At 40.2% G+C, this 11,485-nt stretch overlaps 1 protein-coding gene across 1 annotated transcript in view; it reads left to right on the forward strand.

Annotated features, from left to right (window-relative positions):
- The window catches only part of LOC129406548 (putative ankyrin repeat domain-containing protein 20A5), a 34,711-nt gene extending 23,469 nt beyond the window's left edge, over positions 1-11,242 (forward strand). Inside the window, exons 4-6 of the mRNA XM_055144709.1 lie at positions 5,709-5,815; positions 8,603-8,668; positions 11,101-11,242. Coding sequence (XP_055000684.1) covers positions 5,709-5,815; positions 8,603-8,668; positions 11,101-11,242 — 315 coding nt within the window. The remainder of the gene's footprint in view (positions 1-5,708; positions 5,816-8,602; positions 8,669-11,100) is intronic.
- The last annotated feature ends 243 nt before the right edge of the window (positions 11,243-11,485 follow it).

Consider the following 11,485-nt stretch of genomic DNA (forward strand, 5'->3'; position numbering starts at 1 on the left):
TGGTAGGCTGTTTCTGCCAACTCGACAGAAATGAAAACACAGGACAAAGGGATTCGACCTTCCACCAGTGACTGTCTACACTGGGAGGTAGTTTCTGCCAACTCGACAGAAATGAAAACACAGGACAAAGGGATTCGACCTCCCACCAGTGACTGTCTACACTGGGAGGTAGTTTCTGCCAACTCGACCGAAATGAAAACACAAAAGACACAAGAACAAACCACTCAGATGCATGTCTGGCCGGTGAGGAACTTAGCCATAGTGGATCAGCCTGAGAGGTGACTTGCGGCCGGTGTCTAAACCAGCACCACCCTAGACCATATGTTCCTCGTGGAATCGCAGACAGCCCAATCGGACTCCGTAACCTTAGAGGGATCTTAAGGATGCCAAGTCGTGGAGCCACAGACTCAGTACAAGGACGAGGACGTCCAAGACTGCACAATCACTCACACATACACACAAGACAAGGGAATTCAAGCCTTTCCGCCAGTGACCGTCTCGTCCTCAACACGAGACTGTATTCAAGCCCGGTCCCATACCAGGGTGTGCGCCAAGAGAGAGGCGACCCTCAGAGACACTCACTTTTCCGTGAATTCGTCGGCCGACGTGAACTTGACCGGGCGTTCGGTGGTCCCCTCGTGCCCCACGCTGGGCGCCAGATGTGGGGTCCCGTCCTGTCCCGCAGGGAGGACCCTTTGTGGGGTTAAGGAGGGGACGTAACCGAATGAACAGACGCAGAGTCAGAAGGAGGAGGAGAGAGAGAGAAGAAGAATTTATTCACAGCAGTTACAATACTTATACCTCTTGGTGGGAGGGGGGTGGTATGCATGCTTAGACCCCCATAGGAACAGTAGTAGAATGTTGATCAGGCATGACCTTTGGCTAGTGAGACAAATGGTGAAATGATAAGATCACAGGAATCCCAAGCAGCCTCCGGTTGACTAGACGATAAGAGCCAGACTCTGTAAGATGGCTCCCTACAATATACTTTTTATATACCACAAATGAATGCAATCATTCTATACTTGGTCCTCTCTTTCTGACTCATTTCACTCAGCATGATACTGTCTATGTCCATCCATTTATAGGCATATTTGCTGGCTTTATTTTTTCTAATGGCTACATAGTATCACTGGAGAGATAGCACAGCGGTTGGGCATTTGCCTTTCATGCAGTCGACTTGAATTCGATTCCTCTCCCCCCTCAGAGAGCCCGGCAAGCTTCCGAGAGTATCGAGCCCACTCGTCAGAGCCTAGCAAGCTACCCGTGCGTATTGGATATGCCAAAACCAGTAACAATAAGTCTCTCAATGAGAGACGTTACTGGTGCCTGCTTGAACAAATTGATGAGCAACGGGATGACAGTGATAGTGACATAGTATTTCATTGTGGAGATGTGCCATAGTTCCTTTATCCATTCATCTGTTCTTGAGCACTCAGGTTCTTTCCAGATTCTGGTTATAGTGAGTAGTGCTGCAATGAACATAGCAGTGTAGAAGGGGTGTCTGCTGTACCCCCAATGTATATTCACAGAAGTAGTGTTGCTGTGTCAAATGGGAGCTTAATTTCTAGTTTTTTGAGAAACATCCATATAGTTTTATAAAAAGATTGGACGAGTCAGCATTCACATTAGAAATGAAGGAGAGTCCCTTTCTCCCCACACCCATATGAATACCATTTGCTTTTGTTCTTTTTGGATGTGTGCCAGTCTCTATGGTGACAGCTATTGTTGTTTTGATCTGCATCTTCCTGCTGATTAGTGATAAAGAGCATTTTTGCATGTGCATTTTGGTCATTCAAATATCTTCTTTGAGAAAGTTTCTGTTCATTTGATCCCCCCATTTTCTGATGGCATTAGCTGTTTTTAATTTCTTGTAGAGTTCAACCAGTTCCTTGTTAATATCTTCGACATTAACCCCTTATAAGAAGGCTATTGGGTAAACATCCTTTCCCATTCTGTAGGCTGTCTTTGTATCCTGGTCACTGTTTCCTTAGAGGTGCAGAGGCTTTTTAGATTAAGATTTGTTTATCTTTGCTTCCACTTGCTTGGTCAGTGGCATTTCATCTTTGAAGACACCTTTAGCTTCAATACCGTGGAGGGTTTTGCTGATCTTTGCTTCAATGCACCTTATGGAATTGGGTTTGATGTTGAGGTCTTTAGTCCATTTTGATCTAACTCTCATGTCTGGTGTTAGGTAGAGGTCTGAGTGCGTTGTTTTAGAGCTATTTTTTTCTTTTTTTTTTTTTGTTTTTGCTTTTTGGGTCACACCCAGCGATGCACAGGGGTTACTCCTGGCTCTACACTCAGGAATCACTCCTGGTGGTGCTCAGGAGACCATATGGGATGCTGGGAATCAAACCTAGGTCGGCCGCGTGCAAGGCAAATGCCCTACCCGCTATGCTGTCACTCCAGCCCCGAGTTATTTTTTTCTTTTTGCACATAGCTGTCCAGTTTTGCCAGCACCATTTGTTAAAGAGGCTTTCTTTGCTCCACTTCTATCTCTTGCTCCCTTACCAAAGCATAGATGATCATAGACTTGAGGGTGTTTGTAAGGATATTCAGCCCTATTCAAGTACCTCAGAATCAGCATAACTCAGGCGGTGAAGGACCTGTACATAATTAAACAGCACGGTATTGGAATAAAGCCAGATCCGCAGTCTGCAGATCTGTCCTCATTCCCATACCATGCTGTTTAAATTATTAGTGCTTTGTAGTGCAGTTTGAGGTTCGGGTAGGTGATGCCTCCCATCATTTTTTCCCCAAGAATTACTTTAGCTATTCATGGGGCCTTATTGTTCCATATGAATTTCAGGAGTGTTTGATCAATTTCTTTGGAAAATAATATGGGTATCCTTATAGGGATCTTATTGACTCTGTATGATATTTTGCAGAGTATTGTCATTTTGACAATATTATTTCCCCCAATCCATGAACAGAGGATGTGTTTCCATTTCTTCGTGTCCTCTTTTCCTTGAAGTAGCGTTTTGTAGTTTTCTTTGTAGAGGTCCTTTACCTCCATAGTTAAGCTGATTCAGAGGTACTTGGTTTTCTGAGGCATGATCGTGAATGGGATTGTTTATTTCATATCACTTTCTTCTCTATCATTATTTGCATATAAGAAAGCCATGGACTTTTGGGTATTGATTTTATAGCCTGTGACTTCACTATACAAGTGTATTGTTTCTAATAGCTTCTTGGTAGAGGTTTCAGGGTTCTCTAAGTATAATATCATATCATCTGCAAATAGTGAGAGCTTGGTTTCTTCCTCTCCCATGTGGATGCCCTTCATATCTTTTTCTTGCTAACTGCTATGGCAAATAATTCCAATAGTATATTGAATAGAAATGCTGACAGTTGTCATCCTTGTCTTGTCCCTGATCTTAGAGGGAAGGCTTTTAGATTTCCCCATTGAGGATAATGTTTGCCTGGGGCTTGTGGTAGATGGCTCTGACTATAATGAGGAAAATTCTCTCAATTCCATTTTGGTGAGAGTTTTCATCGTGAATGGGTGCTGGATCTCGTTAAGTGCTTTCTCAGTATCTATTTCTATGGTCGTATCTTTTATCTTTTCTGTTTTTGATATGATGGATTATATTGATTGACCTGTGAATGTTGAAACTTACTTGCATTCCTGGGATGAATCTCACTTGGTCATGGTGTATGATCTTTTTGGTGAGTCGTTGGATCCTATTTGCTGATAGTTTGCTAAGGATCTGTGCATCCGTGTTCATCACGGATATCAGCCTGTAATTTTCCTTTTTTCTGGTATCTCTGTTTGCTTGTGGTATTAGGTTGATATGTGCCTCATCTAAAAGTCAAGTGTTTATTTTTCTTCAATTTCCCGAGAAAGCTTAAGAAGGACTGGCAATAGGTCTTCTTTTAATGTTTGGAGAATTCACTAGTGATACTATCTGGACCTGTGCTTTTGGTTTTGGAAAGACTTTTGATTACTGTTTTAATTTCATTGACGATGATTCGTCTATTCAGGTATTCCAAATCTTCTGGGTTCAGCCTTAAGTGGTTATAGAAATCCAGAAGTTTATTCATTTCTTCTAGATTCTCTTGTTTTGTGGCATACAGAATTTCAAAGTAATCTTTGATGATTTTTAAATTTCTTTGATTTCTGTTGTGATGTCCCCTTCTCATTTCTGGTTCGGTTTATTAGGCTTTTCTCTCTCTCTCTCTCTCTCTCTCTCTCTCTCTCTCTCTGTCTGTCTCTCTGTCTGTCTGTCTGTCTCTCTCTCTCTCTCTGAAATATGTCTTGCTAGTGGATTTTTCAATTGTGTTTATTTTTTCAAAGAACTAGGTGATGGTTTCATTAATCTTTTGGATTTTTAAAAAATTTTATTGAATCACCGTGGGCTGGAGCAATAGCACAGTAGGTAGGGTATTTGACTTGCATGCGGCCGACCTGGGTTCGAATCCTCGACCCCTGAGAGCCTGGCAAGCTACTGAGAGTATCTTGCCCACACGGCAGAGCCTGGCAAGCTACCTGTGGTATATTCGATATGCCAAAAACAGTAACAAAAAATTTCACACGGAGATGTTACTGGTGCCCACTCGAGCAAATCGATGAGCAATGGGATGACAGTGACAGTGACAGTGACAGTGATTGAATCACTGTGAGATGGTTACAAACTTTCATATTTGGGTTACAATCACACAATGATCAAACACCATCCCTCCAACAGTACACATTCCCCACCAACACTTTCCCCGGAATACACCACCTTTCTCATCCTTCCCTAGATAATGCACCAAACATGATGAACTCTCAGTATTTGTGTTGCAAGCCATAATGCCCAAAAGTAGAGAGAGAATATGGGGAATATTTTCTGCCGTGAATTGTTTTTTGGGAGCCCAGCTCATTAATTTCTAAATTAAGTTTTATTATTTCTTTTCTCCTGCCTGATTTGGGCTCCTTTTGTTGGTCCTTTTCTTAGCTCTTAAGCTGTGAATTCAGTTTTTTTACGTGGGTCCTTTGTTTCCTCTGATAAATGTTTGCAGAGCTATAAATTTCCCCCTTAACACTGCCTTAGCTGTGTCCCAGAAGTTCTGGTAGCTTGTGTCTTCATTCTCATTTGTTTACAGAAATCTTTTGATTTCTTCCTTGATTTTCTCTCTAATCCACTACTTGTCCAACAATGAGCTGTTTAATTTCCAGATGTTTGAGTTGATTCTCTATTTCTATGTGTGATTAGCTTCTATCTTCAGTACATCCTGGGCTGAGAAGATAGTTGATACAATTTCTATCTTCCTGATTTTATTGAGGCACATTTTGTGAGCTAGCACGTGGTCTATATTGGAAATTGTTCTATATGCACTGGAATAGAATGGATATTCGTTGTGGCGGGGGGAGGGGGCAGAATGGAAGCTCTCTCTCTTTTGTTTCTTCCTTCAGAGCCAGTACTTTCTTGCTCCATTTTAGTCTTGTTGATAGGAGATAAGGCGGTAGTGAAGTCTCCAATGACTTTAGTGTTGCTACCAATATCTACCTTGAAGTCTGTTGGCAGCTGTTTTAAGGATTTTTCTGACCTAGGAGGGACATTTTAAAGAAGAGAAGCAACCTTTATAAAATTGCAGGGGTGAGAAGGTAGGGATTACTTTGGATTTGAGTTCTCTATTCTTCATTTAGGAGTGATAATTTTATGATTTCATTTAACAGTACTAGATTTTGTGATTTCGAAATTGGTTTTGCTATTTTGCAGTCTGGCCGAACACCTCTTATACTTGCTGCAAAAGGAAACAAACCAGCAATGGTAGAATTGTTACTCAAGAATAAGGCCAATGTAAATGCAGTGGATAATGATGAAAGGTATGGTATTTTTTATATTTTATTTTTAAAAAACACTTCAGGTTCTACTATAGGGTTAAGAATCACACAACCAGAAAGACATCATTATCAAGACAGAGTGATATATATCAACTCATGATTGATCTCAGTAAATGGCAATTATCAATAATTCAAATGTTATATTAATTTATAAAATGAATTTATGTCACTTGCAATTTAATTGACCATTTGTTTAGTATGATGGGGTTTCAACAAATTAAACATATTTAGTTTGTTTGTGCTATTTGAATTTGACTTTATGATGCAATTTTGAAATTATTAATGCTTTATGCTGTGTGAATCTTAGTTCTAAGGTAGAAATTGTTAAGAAATTCATATGGCATTTATTTTTTTATTTTTTTTAATAAAAATTTTATTTTATTAAATCACCATGTGGAAGATTACAATGCTTTCGGGCTTAGGTCTCAGTTATACAATGCTGAAACAACCATCCCTTCACCAGCACCCATATACCACCACCAAAAAAAAAAAAAAAACCCACACAGTACACCTCCCATCCCGCCCCCCCACCCCCGCCTTGTAACTGATAAATTTCATTTTACTTTCTGTTTACTTTGGTTTAATTCAATATTTCAACACAAACCTCACTATTGTTGTTAGGAGTACCCCACTAGATTCAGACTTACTGTGAAGACAAATGAGGTCGCGTGGCTGCACTAGCAGCCGAGCGGTTTTGAATTTCCGTACTTGAACAATTAAGTCCAGAGAGATTTCTTCCAGATATTGGATCATTGCAGGCTTGAAAATCCAATCTGTGGTCGTCATAATATGGCTAACATCGTGCCCTTCATCCCCGGAGAGAAAGAGGCGAGAGAGAGAAATACCTTTCCCCTCCTGGGCGGGCACGGGGGCCGAGGCTTAGTTCTCAGGCTGGAGACATTCTGCGAGGCGTTGCCCATGAAGAAATGCATATGGCATTTAAAATGTAGCTCATTTTGACATTTGTTTTTAACTCTTTGCTTCCAGCTGCTTTCTTTGTTATGAAGATCAATCCCTGACATTCTTTCCTAGGAACGCATATTGTGTAACCATCAGTTGTTTTACTTTGTCATTTCTGGTTTATTTCCATGTCTTTTTGTAACTATATTTATATAAGGGAAATAGTCTGGTGAAATGAAGCTTAACTTTAGCCAAAAACCATCGTAATATGTGGGTGGTAAGTATAAAAAAAATGGACTTTAGATCCACACTATGAGCTAGGCTTTATTTTTCACTCTAATAGTTCTGTCATTTTAGAAAATGATTTACTGTCACCAATAATGCTTCCTGTTAGGCAAATGTGGATTAATGCAAACAGTTCACTCTTTGAAAGTATGGTTTCAAATTACAGAGGTGCACTTCAGTGATGTCTTTTTTTTTTTTTTTTGACTTTTTGGGTCTTTGATTGCAGTGCTCAGGAATTACTCCTGGCTGTTCTCAGAGAACTATTTGGAATTCCAGGGATCAACTCATGTTGGCCACATGCAAGGCAAATGCCCTACCCGCTGTACCATTGCTGTGACCCCCAAATGTTAACTTTTTGAATACCTACAGTAGGGGAATGATTTTAGATTTTTCAAAAATTCATAAATCTTGTAATTGGTCTATCATATAAGTTCTTACAAAATTAAGAAAGATTTAAGTTGTTTGTGCAAGCATAGAACATAGACAATGATGTCAATGTTCTTTTTACACTTTTCTCTCAATTTCTATACTTTGGGCAGGGAGGGAGTTGGGCCACACACAGCAGTGTTCAAGTTTTACTCCGGGCTCTGTGCTCAGGATCATTTTGGCCATTCTTGGGGACCTTATGCAGTGCAGGACTGGGAGTGGCCACATATAAAGCAAGCATCTTAGCCTTGTACTCTCATTCCAGCTCTTCCTCGGTCTGTTACTGTCTTCCCTTGGAAAGATTGTGTCTACAGGTTATGATTTCACTGTTACTGTCATCCCATTGCTCATTGATTTGCTCGAGCGGGCATTAGTAATGTCTCCATTTTGAGACTTGTTCTTACTGTTTTTGGCAAGTTGAATACACCACGGGTAGCTTGCCAGGCTCTGGTGTGCGGGCGAGATACTCTCGGTAGCTTTCCGGGCTCTCCCAGAGGAGCGGAGGAATCGAACTCGGGTTGGCCGCGTGCAAGGCAAATGCCATACTGGCTGTGCTATTGCTCCAACCCATGTTAAATTATATATTATTCAGCACATTCCTCATGAACTGCATGTTAGCTTGGAATGTTTTATATCTTTACTCTCCTTGAAAAGGAAGGCATTTGTACTTCTAGTTATTTCCCAATGACTTTATCTGCTGTTTTTCACAATTAATTGAAATTCATTGAATTGAAGTGCATTACAATGCCTCTTCTTAATGTTTTATTTGTACCCCTAATTCCTCTCTTTATGTTTACTCACTGGAATAATTTTTATTTTTAACTTAAAAAAGGAATTTGGGGGCTGGAGTGTTAGCACAGTGGGTAGGGGATTTGCCTTGATTGCAGCCAGCCCGGGTTCGATTCGCACCATAAGCTCCCCTGAGCACTGCCAGGAGTAATTCTTGAGTGTAGAGCTAGGAGTAACCCCTGAGCATCACCGGATGTGACCCAAAAACAAAATAAATAAATAAATAAATAAATAAAATGAAAAAGGAATTTTGCTTTGTAGACACAATGGTTGCCTGCTGAATTTTCCTGCTTGGACACTTGGATCAGTTTTTTTGGTTTTCCCATAGGGACCTTGTTGCTTAGTCTCAGAAATCTCCTTGATTTCCAGTTTCATTGGCAATGAGGGAGACAATGAGAACATGGAGACTTGCACAGTCACAGTATTGAAAATGAGGTAGGTGACAAGGACATTTTTATGTTATCTCTCCAATTTACTCGTGTCTTTACTCCCTCATCCAAAGATCTGTTTTATAGTTCTTCCTTTTGAGTTGTCATGACCTCTCTGAGCTACTCCCTTGTAAGGAGGGAAAAAGAATTTATCTAATTCATTGGCCATCCTTATCCTAAGACACAAAACGCAGGTGGGTTTGGTTGTGACTGTTTATTTTGCTTCTTTGTTGTTTTCATTAGTAGTGTTGTTGTTATTGTTGTTAGTGTGTGTCTGTTGGTTTGGTTTGGGTTAAGTTTGGGTTTGCAGAGGTGTGTTATTTGATTTGCCTTGCTTTGGTTTTGGTTATGGCACATACATACTGGGTTGTGTGGGTTGGGTTGGGTTTGTCTCATAACATAGTTCTTGCTTTCACTCACAATGGTGTTTTTCTAATCATCTCTAATGTCATTGATTTCTTGGATTTTTAATTTAATATCTTCAAGGTATTTTTTCCTCCAAGCATTGTCAGAGTGTCAGTTTTTTTGTAAGAAAATTGCAACTATTTCCTTTTACTGTCCAATCTGCTTTTTCTTGGTCAGAGTGTGAGTTTCTCAGTATGAAAATTGCAACTATTTCCTTCAATATTCTGCACTGCAATCACTATCCTTACCAGTGTTGGGATGTTCAGCCTGTGAGTTAGTGAGGTTTATCCATGATGTGCTTTTGGCTTTGGATTTTGCTTCCCCAAGGAGTCTTGCTTACATATGTTTCTTCTTCCATTTTTGCCACACTTTTGCAATTTTTCTCTAGTTTACTTTATTGAAAGAAAATAATAATATTTACTACATATAAATACAAATACAATAAATACAATAGGCTGGAGCGATAGCACAGCGGGTAGGGTGTTTTCCTTGCATGTGGCCTATCAGGGTTCAATTTCTCCTTTGCTCTCGGAGAGCCCAGCAAACTACCGAGAGTATCCTGCCCTCATGGCAAGGCCTGGCAAGTACCTGTGGCATATCTGATCACTGTAGGATCACTGTCATCCCATTGCTCATCGATTTGTTCGAGCGGGCACCAGTAACATCTCTCATTGTGAGTGAGACTTATTGTTACTGTCTTTGGCATATCCAATAAACCACGGGTAGCTTGCCAGGCTCTGCCGTGCGGGCTAGATACTCTCGGTAGCTTGCCGGGCTCTCCAAGCGGTAGGGCATATTTGATATGCCAAAACAACAGTAACAGCAAGTCTCATAATGGAGACGTTACTGGTGGACGCTCGAGCAAATCGATGAACAATGGTACGACAAAGCTACAGTATGATAAGCACAAAAGTAGTGATAACCAGCTATTTAGGTTGTCATCAGGACTTCAATTTATAGGTGGGAACTGACTCAATATGGATTTGTTTGTTTGTTTGTTTGTTTGCTCTTTTGGGTCACAGCTTACTGTTAGGAGCTTACACATGGCTCTGTGCTCAGTGCACCATATTTGTTGTCAGGGATCCAACTGGGTCACTCATTGCAAAGAAAATGCCTTAACCTGTGTACTACCTCCTGGCACCAAAACAGCAGTTTCTGTTGTGAAGGGATTTGGATTACTTTGTTTGAGGGACAACTCAGTATTCTTCACATGTGGTTGTGTGGAGGAAGAGTATGCCTAACATTTAATTCAGTGAGCAGTATATGCTTACAAGCATCATGTGATTCCAGGGTGCTAGTATAATTTTCTACTTGCATAAACTTCTACTTTTGGGAGCCTGAATGATAGTACAACACTTGTATTGCATGTATCCAACCCAGGTGTGATTCCCAGCACTACATATGGTTTCTCTGAGCTCACCAGACTTGAGTGATCCCCGAGTGCAACATGAGGAGTAAGCCCAGAACACTGCGGTGTGGATCACAAACCAAAAACTTAAAACAAAACAACCAAAAAACTTCCATTTATGTGAAATCTAGCTGACTTTGAGGGGAATATATAAGATCAAGGAGGAAATGGGGATTTATTCGTTTAAATTTTTACTTTTTTCAGGTATGACTTCAAAGTTGCATATTACCTATCTTACCTTTCAAATACTTTACTTGAAAATGAAGCAGCTTACATATTGGGATTCATATACAGTGCTATTAGTAATCATTTGCAGGCACATGATTGCAATAGCACACCTATCACATTACACACTCTCCCTCTACCACATACTCCAACAACTGTCCCTCCCAAGTTTCCCACCTACTTAGTTTTCCCATTATATTGCCTTTGGACTTTATACTAGCAAGTATTACTATGGTTTGGGATATGTATCTTCCTTTTGGATTTGAAATTTATACGATGAATAGTGAATGTGTAAATAGTTCTCCACAGACAAGATGCTAACTTGGTAAACCATAGAAAATTAGTTGTTTAGAAACTTAAGTGAGCATTTCTAATGTTAGAATAATCTCTTTTCATTTTAGAAGTGCCCTCATGTTTGCAGTACATCATGATTCACCAGATATGGTCCAGCTTCTCCTCGATCATGGCGGCGATGTCTCTTGCACTGATTGTTTTGGCCAGAGCGTATCAACACATGCTCCCTTATATGGTTTTCCTAGGTAAGAGCTGATGTTCAAATGCAAAACTGAGCTCTACAACAACTTACTCTTTCTTTTTCTTCTAACAAGCCTGATTTAATAATTTGGTCCAAAAATTCTTAGAATGGCAGTAAGAAAGTTGAAGCAACCAGCCAAACAAAAGACTAGATTAGTGAACAGTAGTAGGGAGCACAGCATTCTTTTTTTTTTAATTGAATCACCGTGAGATAGAACATTACAAAATTGTTCATGATTGCATGTTCACGAT

This window comes from Sorex araneus, chromosome 7 (assembly GCF_027595985.1).
Source record: "Sorex araneus isolate mSorAra2 chromosome 7, mSorAra2.pri, whole genome shotgun sequence".
NCBI lineage: Eukaryota > Metazoa > Chordata > Mammalia > Eulipotyphla > Soricidae > Sorex > Sorex araneus.